Source organism: Pyrus communis, chromosome 9, assembly GCF_041283825.1.
Source record: "Pyrus communis isolate YQ-2024b chromosome 9, ASM4128382v1, whole genome shotgun sequence".
NCBI lineage: Eukaryota > Viridiplantae > Streptophyta > Magnoliopsida > Rosales > Rosaceae > Pyrus > Pyrus communis.
Genome location: NC_142573.1, coordinates 12,000,759 through 12,022,295, shown reverse-complemented (window position 1 = coordinate 12,022,295; position 21,537 = coordinate 12,000,759). Strand labels below are relative to the sequence as shown.

At 35.8% G+C, this 21,537-nt stretch overlaps 1 protein-coding gene across 1 annotated transcript; it reads right to left on the bottom strand.

Annotated features, from left to right (window-relative positions):
- Positions 1–145: 145 nt before the first annotated feature.
- On the bottom strand, positions 146–2,348 carry GRF5 (growth-regulating factor 5). The gene is made up of 4 exons (XM_068478245.2): positions 1,832–2,348; positions 1,250–1,721; positions 639–949; positions 146–546 (listed from the first exon to the last, which is right to left on the bottom strand). The coding sequence occupies exons 1-4, from the start codon at positions 2,025–2,027 to the stop codon at positions 539–541; spliced, it is 987 nt and encodes a 328-aa protein (XP_068334346.2). The 5' UTR covers positions 2,028–2,348; the 3' UTR covers positions 146–538.
- Positions 2,349–21,537: the final 19,189 nt, after the last annotated feature.

Sequence of the window (21,537 nt, the reverse complement as noted above, 5' to 3'; positions counted from 1 at the left end):
ATAAATCACATCCATGTTGTTCTTTAACTTGTATTTTTACGAGTTTTGTTACATAAGGTTTCGATGATTAAAAACAAAGTTACTAAATATAAATCAAATAATGATGACCCTTTGAAAAACACACAAAGGGTCCCATAGATAAAAGTGGGAAAAGAGCCAATTCATTGCAATGTTCCCCTGGAGTGGAGTGGGGTGGAGGCCCCATATCATATAGCATTTCAAAATGCTTCCGGTCAAACAAGCAAGTGTCCATAAATATCAGACATGTTTCTCAGAGGGATGGAAAGCAGAAGAAGAAGATGATGATGATGAAATATATCAAACAAAGCAAAAGACAGCAATGCTCCTGTGTGCATGGGGCCCTACATTATTCACTCACACAATCACTCACTCACTCACAAAGCCTTCACTCTTCAGCAACAAATTAAAGGCCGCTCCCTAGCCACCAGCTGAATTTAGAAAAAGTCCAATGACCCACCGACGGCAAGTACTCCTTTGGCCTTCAAAATTAAGTCTCCACAAATGAAACACTTTATTATTAACCATCTGCACCACCAGAAAGGACAGTTGTTTCAAATTAAAGAACCGAAGAGATGAATAATGAGAAGTATTGGGACCAGAAAGTAAATCGAATTTACCATTAGGACCTCCAGAATTGGAAGCAAGATCAAGCCAGGTGTCTCCAGAGCTCTTGGTTGGCTGCTGCCACTCTCCAAAGAAGTGGTGGAGTGACTTTTGGGATTCAGCTGCTGCTGCTGCTGATTCTTTCTCTGTTTTAACTGATTTGAAATCAGTCCCCCAAACAAAACAATGTTGCTGTTGGTCCTCCTGTGATTGTTGGGTGGGGGAGTAGCCTCTGTAGGAATTCATTAATAAGTTTCTTTCATCTGCTGAAGAATCTGGAAAGAAAGCTAGCTCATCCACACCTTCCTTTGCTCCTTGAAGATACCTATTTAACAAAAGAGAGATCAAAACTTACGAGAAAAAATGAACAATAAGACCAAAATAAATCATGGGTTTTATTTGGCTTAGCTTATAACTAATACACTAACCTGTCAAAAAATTATCAAAAAGTTCAAAACTATGAGAGAAATTGAAAAAACAAGACAAGAATAAGTGATGGGTTTGATTTAGTTTTGCTTAAAAAACAAAGCTATAAGAAAGATCAAAACTTTAGGAAAATTTTGAAAAACAAGACAAAATAAATAATGGGTTTTTTTTTGGTTTTGCATAAGTTATCAACACAAACCTGTAATCTTTATCTGAATAAGATGCAGAGTTCAGAAAAAGCTGAGGGGCAGAACTGGAAGAGGAGGAAGAATAAGGATAATTAAGGAAAGGGTAGAGAGATGAATTTGACTGGTGGGTTTGTTGAGTGGAGATTGATGAGGAGAGTGGAGTGAGAGTGTAGGAGGAAGAGGAGGTTTTGCAGAGGTTTCTGTGGAGGGAAGATGATGATGGTGAGGTGGCAGAAGGAGAAGAAAGGTGCTCAGCTGTTGCTGTGGATGCTGCAGTAGGAGATGATAATGCAGAAGAAGAAGAGGAAACTTCCACAGGCTTTCTTGAACGGTTTCTGCCTCTGTGCATGTGCCTCTCGCAGTACTTGGAATCTGGATACGCTTCCTTAGAACACCTCCATTTTTTGCCATCTGTTCTTCTGCACCTTCCTGGCTCTGGGTCTACTTTTCTGCCAAATCCCATCTCATAGCACCCCCATCCCACTGCACACACCCACACAGTTACCTTAGACACCCAAAATTACAAAAAAAAAAAAATGTAAAATAAATTACAAGAGTGAACTTTTTATTTAAAAATCAAGTAAAAAACTTACTGGGGTGATGGGGGAAGAGTCTTGAGGAAACGGAGGAGTCCAACCTTCTTTTGAAAGGGTAGACAAGGTCATTGGGGATGGGGACTCCGGAGGCCATGTACTTGAAGATTAGGGCCTGATGTTCTAGCTCTTGCCACTGAGTTGCTGTGAAAGGATACCTATTTCTTGCTGCACTACTTGGATTTCCACTCATCATTTTCACTTTTTCAAAGGAAAAAAACCAACAAAAAATAAAGGACTAAAACCCTAAAATGTTACCAAGATGAAGAAAAACAAGATAAAAAAAGGGCAGAGGAATAACAAAGGTTTGGAGATTTTGGAGACGAGGTAAAAATTGTGTGTTTATGTAGAGTTGAAGATTTTGGTTAATCCATTGGTTTTTGCAGGGTGTTTATATGCATGGGGCGAAACTAATTCAATGGCTGTGATGATGTGTGATGACACACTTTCTCTCTCTTCTTTCTCTCTCTACCCTCTGAGTCTTCTGACAGAGTTTTCTGCTCTTTATTATGACTGCAACTCTGTTGGTGCTACTGGCTCTGCAGCTCTACAGAAGCTGCCTCTGCGCAATACTCACATGAGTGTGGGCCCACGTATGACCTCTGTATGGTCCCACGTGCGTAGTGTAGGCCAAACGGGGGAAGGACCTCACTGTGTCTCCACTGGGGTCCGGATAGCTGCTCCTTCTTGCCGCCCTGTCTCTCAATGTCTACACGACAGAAAAATTCATTAAAACTAAAGGATGAGTAATAGACTAAATTTATGAAATAAATTTGCAAATTAAATAATATTATAAATAAAAAGTAAAGACGTCAATTAAGAGTTAGCACGCAGGTTGACGTCGGTGATGTTCACCTCTGTACCAAGGGAGAGCAATTGTGCTGGCCATTAGATGGCTAAGTGTGTTTTTAAGGAGCATCGTGCTTTTATCTGGGATTGTATCGTTCCAGATTTTTTATTTAACAGTCTAGCTAAGGATGTAAACATTTTCATCCGTTTTTAAGATGGGTCGTGCTTTTATCTAGGATTGTATCGTTCCAGATTTTTTATTTAACAGTCTAGCTAAGGATGTAGACATTTTCATCCGTCTTTAATATACTCTTTTTTGAAAAAAAAAAAAACATTTAGGCAAATGTTATTATCACTTCAAAAATATCATTCTACATTTCTCATAAATGTAAAAATTTGAAATATAAAATAAAAATTTTAAAATGTTAATAACAATTCTTATAATTTAATTTAATTTAATCTACAAACTTTTATGTCAATTAATTCATAAAATTTAATCTATCAATATTATTCCATATATACAGATACAAAAAAGTCAGAATTTTTTTTTTAAAATTTAAGATAGCTGCAGCTTTGGATTTTCTGTCTCCACAATATATGATACGTTTTCCTAGAAAAGTGTGCCTTTTTTTTTATGTGAGGCTGCAAAATTAAATATCAAATCGGTTTTGCAAAATTAAAATTTTGAAAGCCGCTTGGCCGTTCTTGGCCGCAGGATGAATTTGAAGGGCTGGGATCAATTGATCCCTAGGCCCCGTTGGCAACGGCTCAGGAGAGGACCTGAGTCCTTTGTTTACATGTCATTGTCTCAGTGGGGGACATAGTGGCCATGGCCTTTAGCTTCGGGAGCTGCCGCGTGGTACGGACGAGTGATTTTTCCTCTTCTACTTTTCTTGTTTCCCCACCTGCATCTTTCTTCCCCACCACATTTACTTCATCTGACTTTCAATGCGAGAATTAGGGCGAGAACTCCAACTTTTGGTTGAGGAAGAAATCCGTGTTATGCACTATCATGTAACAAGAGGATGCCTTTGAGATCCACTCACAACATCTTGTTATAAAGGACCTGTAGTTAAATTTAGGAGATTACCTTCCTAGTTTGTATAGGTGACTATTCCTTCTACACTTTAGATTTTTCTTTTTGGTGTATTGATCACCTTTCTTATTTTATACACTATCAGAGCAGTCGGTTGTAGTCCGGTTTTATGTCTGTTCTATCTTATTTAACTCTTATTCAAACGCTTTAAGTTTTATACCTTATAAATAATTTTCGTTGTGATTTCTAATTCAAAGAATTCCGTTGAGATTTCTAATTCAGATGATTCGTTGCGTTGAGATTTATAATTTATCTAATTTAGAGGATTATGTTGCATTGTGATTTCTAATTCAAATAATTATGTTGCGATTTCTAAGTCAAAAGAAAATTCCTAATCCAAAGAAAACGCGTACACGGACTCTTTCTCACAAAAGATATTCACCACTAGGAATGAAAATTTATTTCTTGTTCAAAGAAAACTCTTATTGGAGGATAAAGTTCCATATCGAAAATATAACAAAATAATACACAATTTATATACGTGGGAGGTTAACTTCTAATATCACCAATGACTTTTAGTATAAAACTCCAAACCTAGTAATAGATGGTTAAGTTGGAGACAATATAGATAATTGGCTCGTTTAGATGTGCTTTTAAAATGACTAAAAGCGCTTTTGGTGGAAATGTTTTTGAAATCAATCCTTAGTAAAAATTCAAGTGAATCTTGAAAAAACACTTTAAGTGCTTCTTCCAAGTGCTTTTTGAACTCAAGATCAATTTCACCAAAAGCTCTTTCAGTTATTTTAAAAGCACATCCAAACGAGTCCAATGTTAGTGATGGGTCATGCTGAGCTTAAAAGCAGGTTATTCTTTGGTACATCATAGCCCTAATTTGCAAAACTTGAATATGCTTCCTTAAGTTGAAAAGTTGCGCTAACTTCAGTTTAGGGGGTTGAATAATGACTGGGTCTTCAAAAAGTTATGTTGGATCTAGTGAATGACCAGACTCTTGAAAAGTTATGTTAGCTCCGTATAATGAATTAAGTAGTTCCTAATGTGGGAATTGGTTTTGGTGTGACCCTGTGTGGGATTATTCACGAGGGGGTGTTGGAGTATAGAGTCCCACATTAAAAAATATAATGAAATAATATACAACTTACATTTAGGAGGTTAACTTTTAAAAACCCCAAGTCTAGTAATATGTGGTTAAATTGAGAACAATATCGGTGATGTTGGTAATGATTTATGCTGAGAAATTTGAAAACGTTTCCTTCTTAGAGGTTCAAAATTTTATGCCCTTCTTTTCAAAATTTTAGAATTTTAAATTTGTTTACATGTGAAAAAGACTTGGTTGGCCCTATATAGCTATTTGCATTCAAGCTCCATGGTTGCTCGAGAACAACTCGAGCTCGCCTTGTGAACCACTCGAGCCGATATCGAGTGTTTGTCGAGCAATCTCTTTCATCTAAAGTGTTATATTTGATTGCTGCCATATTTATTTTAGAGGTGCAGAGATGAGTTCGAGCTGTTCTTGATGAGATATCGAACAATGAGAATTACGCAATCCAATTTAAACTATAACGTCAAGTCTTTTTATAAGTAAAGAATAAACAATTCTAGACTTTTAAAAAGATGGGTAAATTATTTTTAAGCCTTTAAAACATGCGGCTTTCAAAGAAAATTTGATTTAAGTCAATTTTGTAAGTTATTATTAGGAATAGTCTATTTTATTGAAATAGGTCTAATCTCATAAGTTTCTAAAGCACTTCTTTATGTTTTAATTTTTGAAGATACGAGGATAAACAAAAATACCAACCAATTGAAATGATAAATTCAATTGAAAATATTTGATTCATCAATAGTATAGACGATGGTAGTAAAAATAGAGTAACATAAGTAAAAAATCAATTAATCATTTGTGAAATTTACCCATCCCATGGTTTTGAATCAATAGATTCATCGATCAACTCAAGAGTTGACTAAATTAATATTTGTACATATAGAATATTAGAAATTATAAATAAAGCTCTAAACCTCATGCATAGATTTTTTATTTTATTTTTTATAATCAACCTGTTTCACATGTTAATTATATTTATCTTCTTGTACGACTATTTCTTTTTAATAATGAACCTATATTACAGATTAATGTGCCTTACTTGTAAGTATATTATGTTTTTGTGCGTTTTAGTTAGTCTTATATCTTGCTTATAAGTAACTATCCATTCATGTATTTATTTTTTGAGTTAGGTCATATGTTTTGCTGGTGGGTTTATGTTTGAATATTAGTTTCTTTGTTGAAAATAAGCCAGTGTTCAAATATTCAAAAAATAAAAAATACAAATTCAAATAGAAAGATGCATAAAATTTGAAAATTTTAATTTATCTATAATATATTTAAAAACATGTAAAATGAATATTAAAAAAAAAATACCAGTCTAAAAAGGTAAAACAGGACCGAACTTAATAGCACGTTGATTTTTTCACTCAAATCTAAATGGCCATTTTCCAAAATTTCCATTGTGTGTTGTGATCAACTGTATGCTTTTGTTTTGTTTTCGACTCAAGTCACATCGATTTTTTTTTTCTTCGTAAAAGGATGATAAAGGATTACCCGAATTTAGCTATACATATGACTTGATCATTGGTCTACCATAGTAGTCTTACTCTCTAAGCTCGCACAAGATGGTTAGAAAGAATCAAGACCCCAATATTTAGCCATCAACTACAAAGTAGGCTACTTCTTTCCCGCTTAGAGCAATTAGAAAGTGTTTACTCCTCGATAGAACGACCCCATGTCCCCTATCTATGTAATTTTATTAAATAAAAAGAGCGATAAAAATAGGGGTGTGCTATCCACACACCCCATTTTACTTCTCATACATCCCTTGATAATTTCTGTCCGTTAATCTTCAATTTATCCGATCTGACGGTCGAAAATTAAAAAGGTGTGTGAGAGGTGTGTGGATATCACACCCCTAAAAATAAATGTGAAGTCTAGATTTATTGTTTAGCTTCCCTTGTCAAATGTTGTAAATTGCACCACCATGCTCTAGTTAGATTTAGGGTTAAAATGCTACTTTGGGATAATGCTACTTTGGGATCTTGCTACTGGAAATATCATTTCAAGAGCTTAACTTCATACATCAAAGGTTTGTTTATGCAAATGCATTTCATTATTTTTAGTTCATTTTGTCTAGTGGTTCTATCTAGTCAAAACTTCTTGCAACTTTCACGCGAGTTGAGCACACTTTAAGACAACCTACATAGGTCATCTAACTGCTTTTACTTGAAAATGATTTTTCAACCTTAGATCTTTCCATATTGATTTTGCACATGATACGTGGCTTTTCTGGTCCCCTTTCTTGTTTAAACATCAAGCCTCTTTATAAAGATCAAGCTAGGGTTCATTTGGTTTTTGGGATTTGAGATTGAAAAATTTTTAAAACTTTATTTTTCATCTCTATCCCAGACCTCCTAGGAGTATCAAGCTATTTTATGGGTAATGTTCTTCATTGAATATTTCTAAATCTATCTTTGAAATTTCTTCTTAAATTTGTTTTATATGCTCACTTGTTTGGCTAGGAGTTTTACATTTTTTAGAAAAGAGTTGATTTTAGCTTTGAGCTACCTCTTGTGTTCTTCATTGAAACCCTAACCACAAAACCATGTTCATGCATCAAATAGCTAATCACTGCATATTAGGGTAGCATTGACTTCGTGGTTTTGTTTTAATTTGGTGGTCAAGTTCTTTAAGTTTCAAATCTTTAAATTGAACACATTCTTTAGATTCTCGTCAGTTTCTTCTTTCAACAGTTTGACTTGAGAAACTGACTGAACATTTGAATCCAGATCTGCATATCATTGCCATATCATCATATACATAGTTTATGTGTTGGTCTCGGCGCCAAAAGGTGAAGAGTTCAGGATAAGCTGCCATTTTGTGAAAATTGGAGACAACACTATTTCGATGCCACAAGGTGAAGAGTTTTGAAGGAGCTACAACTTCGTGAAGACCGAATGAGCCATTTTGTGTAAGGCAAGGTTGCACAAAAGGTAAAGCTGCTCCGCAGACTAGGCCTAGGAATTGAGCTTGGCGTGGTACTTTGTAAGAATGTTGATTATACTAGTTGATTGGACTTAATGGAGAGTCCTCGGTTTTTTAACCCATAGGTGTGTTTTTTCGGCCAAAAACTTCTTGCGTTCTTTGTCTCTTAAACTTGTTCACATATCTTATTTACTTGCATATGCTTCATGCATCCTATGAATTGTTATTTGATATGTGTTAAGAGACTAAGTCTATACTGTATATTATGAGCAATGAACTGAATTGTCGTTGACTATGATAACTTGTAGTGAACTAAGTTTGTTTTGCAGATTTGCGTTTGATTAACTGACAAATATGTATTTAGTTGACTGGTGAGCTTGACTAGTCAATCTAACATACTTTAATTCATAATTGCTTTGTCATTGTTGTTTGCATAATGAACTGATATGTAAATGTGTTCATGTTTAGGAATTATCATTGTGAAACTAAGCTGGGCAGACTCTGACTAGTTGAACATATTGGTCAGTTAGGTTTTGTTCTTGCAACTGCATTTTTTGTCACTGACTAACTTGTAACTAGTTGACTAGCTCATTTGACTAGTCTAATGTGCAAAGTTAAATCTTTATTTGCAAAATATTCGGCCTAGATATACAGTGATGCTCTAGATACACAAATAATGATCTATAGGGTTTATTGGTATTGGGTGGAATCTCACCATGGATAGTGATCATGTTACTAGCTCTTGCACATGGGTCGTACTATGCCACATGAATGAGAAGTTTCAAATCTTTCTAGATGCTTGGGATCCAATCACACTACTGATTATCTCCTCACTGACATAGAAGATGTAGACTAAAAAAAAAGGGAATGATGTTGCTTTCCATGGGATTCCAAAAGCTAAAGCTACTAAGAGATCAAATGATCTATCTCCTGAAGAGGATTTGGCTTTGTTTGTCAAACAATTTGGAAGAATTCTCAAGAACAAAGGAAGTGATGTTAAAAGGAGCGGGGACCCATTCTTCGGAAAGAAACAAGGAAATGTTTTCAATCATAGAAATCATCATCTTAAGTATGTTTGGATCATGTTTTAGTTGTTATGGAGTTGGTCATTATGTTGTTACATGTTCCAATAACATGAAAATACCAATTTACACAAGAGATAAAGCTAAGACAGAACCTTCAAGTAATAGTGATACTGAGCACTCTCAACTATCTGACTAGTCATTAGATGATGAAGTACAAGTGTTGCTCATATTGCTTTAGTGCAAAAAGGTCATCTCAATGATGATGAACTTGTGTTGGATGATTCTGAAGACTTAACTGATGAACTTGTGTTAGTCTATGCTTTACTATCCATGTGTGACCTTAAAGACATGCTATTTAAGAATTGCATTGCATGTTTAATTTCAAGTCGTTACTTATTTTTGGTTCCTTCTCATGGAAGCATATATATTGGAGTTGTTCATTCACTCCTCTTCTTTGTGGATTGTTTGGTTAGTTGCAGCTTATTGGTGCTAAGATCATGTTGTTCTCCTATGATCTATCATGGTTTTTGTGCGGTGTTTGGATTAGTTAATTTTATTGTTGTAAGATCTTGCATTATCTGTTTTCAAAATTGGACACTTTCCTCTTCTGACGAGTCACTAGTTCTTGTTAGAAAAGTGAAGATTTTTAAGGGCATGTACGTCATTGCACTTTACGTTTTTAATCTCCTCATCTCAACCGTTCATGTCGCTTCTACGGTTTAGATTTCTTCTTGGTATCTTAGGCATTTACCTTCTCTAACATATCTAGAGTTTCACTTTCACCTCCACTGCTAGTATGCACCCTTATAAGTTGTTCACTTGTCGCTATGACACAGAAGTCTGCCACCATCAATCCTATCAGGAACCCACTGTTCCTTTGTCCAAAGGGGTCATCATGTTCTCCATCTTTTTATGTGTTTGCACAAATATTTTTGGGTACATTGTTTTTTGCTTTTGCACAAAACAATTTGTAATTGGACATCTTCCTTTTCTGTTGAGTCACTGTCCCTGGTCAAAAAGTGAAATATTTTAAGGTTTTGACTATTAATGCTTGTTTCAAGCCATGATCTTGATTTCTGGGGAAGTTTATTCGTATCACATGCATCATTTGTGGGGGAGTTGGTTCACTTACTTGTGCTTAATCGTTGCTTCACTTTGCTTTGATATGCTTATATGATCTATTGCTAATTCTTTATTCCTTGTGCTTTTGTTATCCTTGCATTGTGTATTTTATGCAAATTTTTATATTTCCAATCTGTTGCCGCCACTTAGTATGTAGACTTCTAGGTTTATGGGGGAGTTATTGTCTAGGAGAGTACAAATTATGGGGGAGTTCAAATTTTTATTAGGCAAACTTGATATATTTTGGGGCTTTATTATTTTTGAACCTTTCTTCTGATGTACCTTGATTGAGATATTCCTAGTGTAAGTCTTTGTTGTGGTTATTTTTGAACAATTTACTTGCTTTAAATGTCTTGGCATCGAGAATTGTACCTTTGTGGTTTGCGTTGTCTATCTTGCTCATATTGTACTTATGTTCTTGGATTGTTCTAATTATTACTGCAAAATCATCTATCAGTCTTTCTTGTGTTGCCATGCTATATTGTAAACCTTGTGCCTAATCTTGATTGTTTGTTCTTATTGGCCTTTCGTTTGTGGTTAGACATTTCTTTTATGAGCTCAATTGACATATCATTTATTTTGTTTAATTAAATGGGCATATCATTTATTTTAAATCCTTTGTCTTTGCCATGACAAAATGAGGAAAAAAAATCATGTCACAATCAATCTACATTCCTTGCAATTGCTTTAACCTTGGTAACTTTCACTTGTTCTTGTCAAGAGTACTTATTTGTAGGATTCGTTCTTTGGGTTCTCTTGAGTGTGGGGGAGTGAATTTAGTTATAGGTTTGGGTTATTTTGTCAAGGAAAGCCAAAGGGGGAGATTGTGAAGTTTAGTTTTATTATTTGGCTTCCCTTGTCAAAGGTTGTAAATTGGACCACCATGCTCTAATTATATTTAGGGTTAAAATGCTACTTTGGGATCTTGCTACTGGAATTATCACTTCAAGAGCTTAACTTCTTACATCAAAGTTTTGTTCATACAAATGCATTTCACGCCATTATTTCAAGTTTATTTTGTTTAGTGGTTCTGTCTAGTCAAAACTTCTCGCTGCTTTCACGAGCTAGGACACACTTTAAGATAACCCACATGGGTCATCTAATAGGTAAAGCACCCTTTAGACCATTTCATATAGAAAACTAACCTTCCATCATCACTAATCTAACGACTGCCATTAGTTAGAACAGGTAAAGCACCCTTTAGACCATGCCACATAGAATAATGCAATAGATATCTTATTTTTTGCAAGGTGCAAGGTGAAAATGCTGACGAGCAAAAGAACCCTATAAAGCAAAAGATAGTAAAGCATCCAATCAAAATTGAGCAAAGCCGTTATGTTCAAAGTAGCTAAATCACGAAGGTTAAGACGTTTTAAGTGTGCACACCATATTCCATTTAACAGTTACCAATTAATGGGATGTCAAACCTCTAGACCAAATAAAGTTATTTGCACAAGTAGAAATATGCTTCAAAAGGTAAGTTGGCCACAAACATACTGAGAAACTATGCAAAAAATAACTTTGATAAACAAACTGCACCAATTGAACTCGTCATGTCACGCCTTGATCTCGACATATATCCAGGATCGACACGTAACGTCATCAAGTATTTGTATATCTAATATACCCCATCTCCGGAATATGCACAAAGCATATCTCCAGATTTGAATTGCATACAAATTTTTGTATACTTTATGGTTGCATCTATCCAACAACATCAAGTTCTGGACCACTCAACAGAACCAAAATACCTAGCGGCATTTCGGATCACTCAATGGAATCCAAACCAAGATACAATTCCAGACCACTCAACGGAATTGCAGAGTAGAAGGGATTCTGGACCTCTCAATGGAATCCGAGTGGATACAATTTCAGATCACTTAACGGAATCGTGGAGTATAATGGTTATCAACCACTCAATGAAATCCAAGGCAGGATATGATTCTGGACCACTCAACGGAACTGTGGAACACGAAAAATTCCAGACCACTCAACGGAATCCAAATAGAGCAAGGAACCAGACCACTCAATGGAACCCCAGTGGAACCCTATTCCGGATCACTCAACGGAACCGAGTGGAAGTCCAAGGAACATAACAACGGCTCGAAGAAACAAAACATGACTCAAGTGTTCAATTACAAAGGCTCAACGAAATGAAACAAAGAACATGTACTGAATTTAGAACAGTTCAACAGAGTGAGAAATGATACAATGAAACGGGATATGAAACAAGCTCAAAAGAAACAAACCTCATGGCAATGGTTAACGGTCCACTACTGGCCCTCACATTTCATCACATCATACCAATCATGCAAATCAAACCACATATCAAATATGCATGTCAATCACATTTCACAAATGTTTTCAATACAAAGTCAAATCACATTTAATAAAATCAAGTGATAACCACAAAGAATGCTAAATACGATAGCAAGTAGTAACCATATCACATATATTCAAGCCACTTACTAACCAATGCCCACTAGACTTCACATAGTCTCTCGTAGTACTAATTTTAGTATTTAAAACGATTCAAGAATGTTGACCAAAAGTCAACTCTCAGTTAACAGTGTGGTCCAGAACACTACATAATTAGGTCCGGAAGATCCACACATCTAATTTCAGATCTGTAACTTTCTAAGGTCCTCATTATGCTCATAGAACAACATACTAAAATTTCATTGCAATCCAACGGTCATATCTCTGCCAATCACAAATTCAAGTGGCAATCAACATTTGGTTTTACAAACTTAGAAATTCAATTCGAGAAGATTCGTACGTCGGATTCCCAATCCGTCAGTTTTTAATGTCTCAAATATTACGTACTATAGTACATAAAAGTTTGCTGACGATCCAAGGGTCGGATCATCGATTCAAATAATGATTAAGTGGTGTATTATAATAAAAATAGGTTCAAACAATCAAATCACATCAAGCGGATATCGAATATGAAATTAGGACATCTAATTTAGCTTAAAATAGCATCGAATATGAAATTAGGACATCTAATTTTTCCGACTAACTTTAAAAATTACCAAATTTTACAGAAATTTACAACTCAATGAGAGAAACATTTTCATACCTAGGTCGAAGTCCAATTCGGCTGGCAACTGGCCGAAAAATCCCTCGAATCGTCGGAAACCCCGAAAAGGGGTGAACCTCAATGCGTCAATTCCAAGCTCCACCGACCCCAAACTTGTTTGGAGTTTGTTCCTGGGCTCAAGAGACACCTAAGGGTGGTGGTGGTGGTTAACGGAGAACGTTTTAGAAATGGTGGATCAAATGCTAGGGTTTCATGGCACGCATATAGGTGTCATTCGTGAAATCAAGATGAAAACTCGTCGATTTTGGCTTTAATTGAACGCTGGGATGTTGTGGTGAGGTTTGGTGGTGATGGGAGGTTGAAGAAAGTCGGAAAAATCCACGGAAAACCCATCAGAATAGTCACAGGGAACTAGGTCTATGTTCAGGTCGTCGGGTTAGAACAGGGTCAAAACTTGGGTTCTGGTTGGGTGGTTTTTCTCTCCTTTCTTTCCCTTATTCACTCTCCCTTCTGATTAGGCGGTTTTCCCCCTCTTTTCTTGTCTTTCTCTACTCTTCTTTCCATCACTGCTACACAAGTGGCTTCATCCCAGCTGTTCTTGCTCCAACAAATCTGGAGTCTTCCAGATTAATAACTAAAGGACCATTTTGTCCTCAACTTTAATCGTTTATAATTCCAAATTACATTCCATTTGGAGTTATAACTCCTTTGTTATAACTCCAAATTACTATTCCACAATTGACACGTACTATCTAAATATGTGAAGAATTCCTGGAAAATCATGTAAGGATCAAATACGTCTGTGAAGAATCCCGTTTAATACAATAGGGGTAATTTCATCCTTTTACTTATCCAAAAAAAATATACGCCGTAAATATGAAAGCATTGAAACTACGAATATGAATACAAAATATGTAATTTTAAATAATGAAATATGGGGACGGGATTTCACATCCTTCCCCCTTATAAATATTTCATCCTCGAAATTTCCCTTGTCATTTCCATTTACTCAACATTGCAATAATTCTCAGACTACGCTAACCTCAAGTTCGCAAGTGTTGAACTTCAATTCACCATACCAAAAATAATTACAAACATAGCCATGTCATCAAAGACGATACCAATTCCATGATACAGTTATTAATATCCACACAGGTAAAGGTACTTAGACCTAATACCTAAGCTTTGGTACCACTAAAAGTTATCACGCCCCGATCCCAACATATGTCCAGGATCGACACGTAACGTCATCAAGTATCCATATATCTAACATACCCTACCTCCAGAATATGCATAAAGCACAACTCAAGATTTGAATTACGTGCAAATTTTTGTATACTTTATGGCTGCATCTAACCTCCTCGTTAGACTGCCTATGTACCCTAAAAGGGGATCAAACCATTCGTAGTTCACCATTTGTTAAACTCTAAACTTTTCGTAAAATACTTTTAGCAAAAAACATAAAGTACTACACTACACATCCACCATAAGCCAAATAACAATTGTCATCTTGCCATGCACACAGGTACGCCATTCACACACATATGCTTTCCAACACTATTCCACAATCCTATCAATCAATAACATATACTATACAATGCACCAAAATGCAAGACTAGAGCGACACAGTTCAGTTGAAGCTTACATCTCTGAAGAATGGGATTTCGGACCACTCAAAACTTGGGATCCGGTTGGGTGGTTTTTCTCTCCCTCATTTCCCCTCCTCACTTTCCCTTCTCATTGGGCAGTTTTCCCTCTCTTTTCTCTCCTTTCTCTACTCTTCTTTCCATCACAGCCACACAAATGGCTTCATCCCAGCATTTCATGCTCCAACCAATCTGGAGCCTTCTAGATTAATAACTAAAGGACCATTTTGTCATCAACTTCAATCGTTTATAACTCTTTCGTTATAACTTCAAATTACATTATGTTTGCACCTACGCGTTCGTATCGACATGTACTATCCAAATATGTGAAGAACGAGTACAATTCATCAAAATTGAAAGCCAAGCTGACTATAATAGAACATGCACCCAATCTACAAAAGTAAGAGAAAATCTAAAGCGAAAAAGCACATGAGAAGAAAATGGCAGTTTAAAGTATCAAAAGGCCTTAGTAATATCTACATAAATGCACACATTACCACTCAAAGATTTTTTTGTCCATAAAATTGAACTGTTCTGAAACCAAACCATGCAATCAGAAATACGTTTTTTTTCTTTCAAAAATGGTGTCTGTTAGGGAGAGATAATACGTGTGACAATAGGCCCGAGCTGATCAGCAAGAATCTTCGGAATAATCCTTGACAAAAAGTGAGCAAGTGCAATGAGTCGATAATGAAAGATAGTGGTGGTCCTTTTGACTTTAAGGATAAGTACCACAAAGTTGCAATTAACATTTAGATATAATCATCCACGCTTAAAGGAATCTTGTACAAAAGCGTTAGTATCCAATCCAATAATATCCCAACATGACTGATAGAAAGAACTAGGAAAATCGTCAAGTCCTAGAGCATTTGAATGGTTCATAGAAAAATAGCATTTCTAATTTCATCCACTGAAGGAAAATAAAAAAGAGCAGAATTTTCATGTTCACTAACCATAGGTGGAATCCACCACAAACATCATCAATTCCCACTTAGAGTGAATAAAGAATTATATAAAGATCGATAAAAGTTTACCACATGATCAACAATCTTAACAGGAGAAGAGAGCACACTATCACCATCTAAAAGAGTAGTAATTCTAGAAAAGGAATGCCTACTCAGCATAAGCATGAAAAGAGCAGTATTACGATCACCCTCAGCTAGCTATTTAACCAAAGCACGATCTCACCAAAAAGCTTCATGCATACAAAGAGTACCAAGGACAACCGTCTTGGCCACACTTTCTTCATTATACTCAGAGTTCCCATCAAAAGAAATAATATTTTAAAGTGCTAATGGAGATGAAAATTGTTGTTTTTCCTACAACAAATGGTGTATGGAGAAGTTTGAGCTAGGGCTTTGTTGATTGATAGATTCCATGTCTCCAGGGTTGATGAGATGATAAGAAAATACGGGATGCTGTATAAAATGCCTTTTATGGTGGATTTGTTGTCCCAAATCTACGAATTGGACAAGAAGGCGTTCACGAGGAAATAAGACGGAAGGAGATCACCGTAGTCCTCCCAACAGAAAACATCCATATGATGTTGATTATTTCCAGAAGGAGATCAATCAAATTTCAGGTTAATATATTTCTTGCTGATCCTAAATTTGATCGAGTCAGTGGTAAGATTTTGCGTAAGGAATCGAAATCGGATCTTGACAGTAGTTTTACTTATGTTCGTCATGATGCACATAAACAATTGACTATAAATGCTCTTGTAAAGTGAATGCAGTCGACAAGGTATATGCAATATTCTACATTGGCTTCTAGAGTTCGTTATTTTCTTTTGTGGTCATGAAGTAGTGTTTTTTTTGTTGCTAACTTGCTACGTCCCAAGACCGTTTCCATAAGTATGAAAATTATGGTAAATAAAAATTCTATCCTAGTGGAGGTTTTTACTTTTAATTCTCACGCCTTCTTTGAGGTGACTTGGTAGGCCATCTCATCTATGGTTGAGCAGAAAGTTTTCGAGAAGCAAATTATGCATCCAGGCCCGTGCATAAACTTGTAAATAGATGAGTGCATCAGGAATTTTTTTTCTTTTATTTTTATTTTTTATTAACTCAATTCACCGAATGGTTGAAGAAAAATAAATGGAGAACGAACTTTAACAGGTTTGAATAGACAAAGATGGATGGTAATATTTCGAGAAGAGAGAAGAAAAATAATAATTGTTAACCATAATAATTGAGGAAAAGGAAAATGAAGATTTTGTTATAAAAGTGGATGATTCACATGAAGAAATAGTCACCGTACCACTTCTTGTCGGCCAATAAATGTTGAAGTTCTTGTCAACCAACAAATGTTGAAGGTATGTTGCTACTCTCATGTAGCATGTACTACTTTAAGATTTTTTGGTCTTAAAAGAGAACTATGTGGGCGTTTGTTATACCGGACTGTCTCGAACTGGACCAGCTTCAGGGACTAAGCTGGACTATCTTAGACTAGACTAAGCTGGACTAGCTTAGTGAAGTGTTTGGTGCAGTGTCGGACTAAGAAGCAGACTAATTAATAAATTATAATATTATATTTATATCTATTAATATTTTATCTATTTTATTTTTAATTTATTTTTTTCTTTTTGGAATCTCTTCCTTTTTTTTTGGAAACATCCACCATTTTTCCACCATTCTCCCTCGTTTTCTCCGACACACCATCTCCCTCTCATCCCTCTTTTTTCTCCCCTTTTTCTCCCTGTTTTCTTCTTCAACGGAGGAAGCTGTGCATTTTGCACCTAATTTGGATCAAAGACCAACAAGTCTTTCTTCTTGTTCCTCTAATTAACCAGAGATAGCCCTCTTTTTCACAAAAATCCCAAATCAAGGTAATAGATTTCTAGGTTTCTGGAGAAGAGCATTGTGGATTTCTGGAGGTCTTTCGTTTTTTGCCTACATATTTCTGGAGAAGCGCACAGCAACCCAAGGTAATAGATTTCTAGGTTTATTGCAGATTTTGATATTTTTCTATATTTGGGATTTATAAGGTTTAATCTTTGAATTGAAGTGTTGTGTATGGTGTGGATTAAGCTTATTGGAAGCTTAATTGAATGAATTCATCTCTGAAGCAAAGAGGGGGTTGGGTTCACGGGACGGAATGGGCAGAGTCGTTTCAGATTTGGTGACTCAAGAAGAGGGAGGAAGGCATGATTTGGTAACTGGGTTCGCGGGAAGAAGGAGATTCGGGATGCATGCTTACAGACGACGTAGGTGCTAGAGACGGGATTAGCAATCCGCCAGTTTTCAGGGGGACCAGCTAAGAACAGCTAGTGAAGCTTTTAGTCGGTGCAAGTCCGACTTAATCTCATTAAAGACGGTCTTTGTTTGCACCAAACACGGGCTAGGACTCCTACCTAAGACAGTCCAATCCAATGAGACTTAAAGAGGCCAAACAAACGTGCCCTATATGTTTTCCTATATAAAGGCCTATTAGCTCATAAATGATATAGAGAAGAAGATATACAATCAATTGTTTCTATTACTTTGTAATTTCATAATGATAAGGAGAGGGACCACTGTACTGCGCCGATGACATAGGCACACTTGCCGAACCTCTTAAAAATTATGTCTTATTTACTTTATGTTTTACTACATACATATCCTCAAGTTCACAATAGATCTTAATTGTCAATGTCATAGTCGTTGACCATGTTATCTCAGTGAAGTTTGAAATAGAATATCACGATGGATGATGTGAATTTAAGGAGGTATTTCCAGTTTGGGATTTCGGGGGGTTTCGTGTGAGAGAGAAAAAAGGGCTTTTAAGTACGTATCCTAGTAATATATACTTCTTAATCTACTATTAGTTTTTCTTTTCCTCTTAAAAGGTTAGTCATTTGTTGTAGATGAATCAAATCAAACTTGTGAAGTCAATATATTGAACTCAACAATCAGAATTATTCTCATAATAAAACTCAAATTTTTTCAATCTATTGTAGGAGTTTGATTCTTATAAAATTGAAATCAAACTCAAAATTTTGGCCTACTGTAAAAGGCCTAATTTAATTTAATTTTCTTCTTTTCGGCCGAAGCCTAGTTTAAAACTAATAATGTGCAGTTTAGAATCGCTGACATTTTGCAAAAACCCCACAAGAGGACAACAAAACAATCTTCCCTTCTGTGTGATACTGTTCACACCTGTTAACTCTGCGGCAAAACACATGCCTCCGTCTCATTCTCCTTTATTATGCATCAAATAGTCAGCCTTTGGTCGATGAATCCAATATTTCCTTTAATTACATCTCTTTGAACACACCTCTTTCCATAGTTCAGAATGACTAAAGCTCCTGTTCGGGATGCTTTTGACTTCAACAGAGTTACAGAGACTTTGTGGGTCCATGAACCACATTTATACGACATCGTTGGCTTTGGCATAAGAAATAAGAATACGAACAACGATATGTTCAGTGGTTTATGTACGATTAGTCGTTCATGCATGTTTGCATGTTGATCTTGCTGAGTTCACATTTTACAAGTGGTGAGAAATTACGCATGCACAATGACTGATCTTACTAAAATCTTAACATTTATTAGACAAATTCAAACATTAATTTGTAGTAAAAAAATTTGCAGAATACGATTCTACAAAGAAACTCTAAATTCTTAATTTAACAGTCATATGATTTTAGATTTTGATGATTTTTTCTGTAAACATGACATTTAAGGGAATACCTAAAAGATTGTCGATTCGGATCGTTAAAATACATTAAGAAGTAAACTAAAAAAATATTTCTAAAATTGTATAAAAAAGTTGTGTAACCAACCCGCCTCTTATATCCGGCCTACTTTTTTGGATGCCTAATTTGTCTAGGTACGATTTACTACGTTTTCTGCAGTTTCTTAGAGGCCCTTTCATCTTTATACCTATGTGTCTCCTATCTCACCATCGAGAAGAAACCAGAGAGTTCAAATCATTTACTATGTAAAACTGAAACGCCACCACTTTAATATTTCTAGTTGCATGTAAATTTTCATACCCACCACAAGTGTACGCTGGCGTATTTCCTGCACTTTCTAATTAATTTCAGTGCAATTGCAATGTCGGAAGTTGTACCAACAAGACAACCAGTGGACCAACTTTGGATGACTTGGCTTTATGTTTAGCCGCTCCAATATTTATTACGGAATTAACAACCATATAAATTGTAGAAGACAATAACTTCGTGCACCTTCTGGAGAGATTCACGAGAAAAAAAACAAAGGAGGGTTGAAGAAGAAGTTATGGCAGGTTTTACCGTTTTAGGAGGTTGATTAATTTTCTCCGTCTGCTTTTTTCTTTTTTATTAATTGTTATTAATTCTCTTCGTCTGCTTTTTTCTTGTTTATTAATTGTTATTGAAGTTAAGCTGAAAACAAAATCTTGAATTACAAATGGGTTTAGGGTTTCAGACTGATAGGACTGATCTTTCTGCAGCTGCTGCACTATTTTTGTTTCTCTAGGATCATCATCAGCTGCAGCTTTGGTTTTGCTTAGATATGGTATCGTGGTCTGACATATTCCACTGCGAACCTGCAATGAAAGGAACTCCCAGAATCTCTATAGCCCAATAAATCCAAGACCCTTTCAAGTTTCCACTCATAAGGGAGGTACAAATTTGGAAATATAATTAAAGATGCCACAGCTTTTTGCCTAGTATCCTGCCATAGACAGACTAATTGAAATATCAAATAGGACTCTTTGTTGATAACGTTTATGTTTATTTTAAGGTAAATCTCAGTTTATTACGTTTAAGCTCAAGTTTCATAGTTTTCAACATTTAGTAAATTAAGTTTTTTTCATCTCAAAGTTATATATAAAGTGTTAATTTTGAAACAATTTCGTACATCCGTTAATCTATCTATTAAATCTCTCGTTAACTGATGATGTGACGCTCATATAGATAATAACTAGACGCTACATGATATTAAGGATCCATGTGGAAATTAAAAACCACCAAAAAAAAAAAAAAAAAAAAAACAGAACCCCTCTTCTTCCACCCGACCCTCCATTTGCTCCAATCTCCATAACCACTAGCGCACCACCCCTCTTCCCCGACACCTTCTCCCTCTCCTTCACTCTTTTACCCCCCCCCCCCCCCCCCCCCCCCCAAAAAAAACGCACAGCTTTACCCCCAAAAACCAGCTCTCAACTTTCCTCCACTTCCTCTCTCTTTTCTTCTCTACCCGAACCCCAAAATCCCTCTTTATTCCAATCCCAAACCAAAACAAACCCTAATTCCAAAATCCCCAAATCTTGGCGATGACGATGAAGACCCAATTGATTCAATCCCCACCTCAAAACCCTCCTCGGTTTTCTCATCGCTTCCTCCGCCGAAGAAGAATGTCTTTTTTTTTTTTTTTTTTTTTTTTAATTTTATTTTTTATGCGTTGAGACTCTACAAACTACACAGTCAAGTCTTTTCTCTTTCACTGAAAGCTGCTGCTATTGCTAGGGAACCCTCCCCACTTTCTCAATCTACCAATTTTTTCTTAATTTTTTTTACTCGATTTTATTATATTATTCGAGAGATTTGATGTTAATTTTTGTTTAATTTTTTTATTCTCTGAAACTCTCCAACTCTACGTGTCTCTCTCCATCCCCTGAGAGCCCTTTGATCCATGTCCTTCTCCAAAAGCCCTAAATAATTAAAAGAGGTGCTTTGTCTTCATGGTACTCAACATTCTGCAGATTCTGCAAAAAGGTTTGGACTTGGAAATTGGAGTTTTTTTTTGTTTTGAATTTGTGGGTATTGTTGTTAGCATTGAGAGTTTGCATTCTATGTTGAAGAACTGGCATTTTTGAAGATTTAATGTGCTGAATTTAACTTACTTTGGTGGAAGATTGAAGATTTTAGGGTTTGGGTTTCTGAAATTGTGGGTTTTTGCTACTTGCAAAAAGTGTGACTATATATAGTGGATGAGTTGAATTCTGGGTTTTTGTGTGTATTTAGGAGGATGTAGTCAAACTAAGATTTAAAGGATTTTAAAATATTTTAAAAGTGATAGATTTGATAGGATTA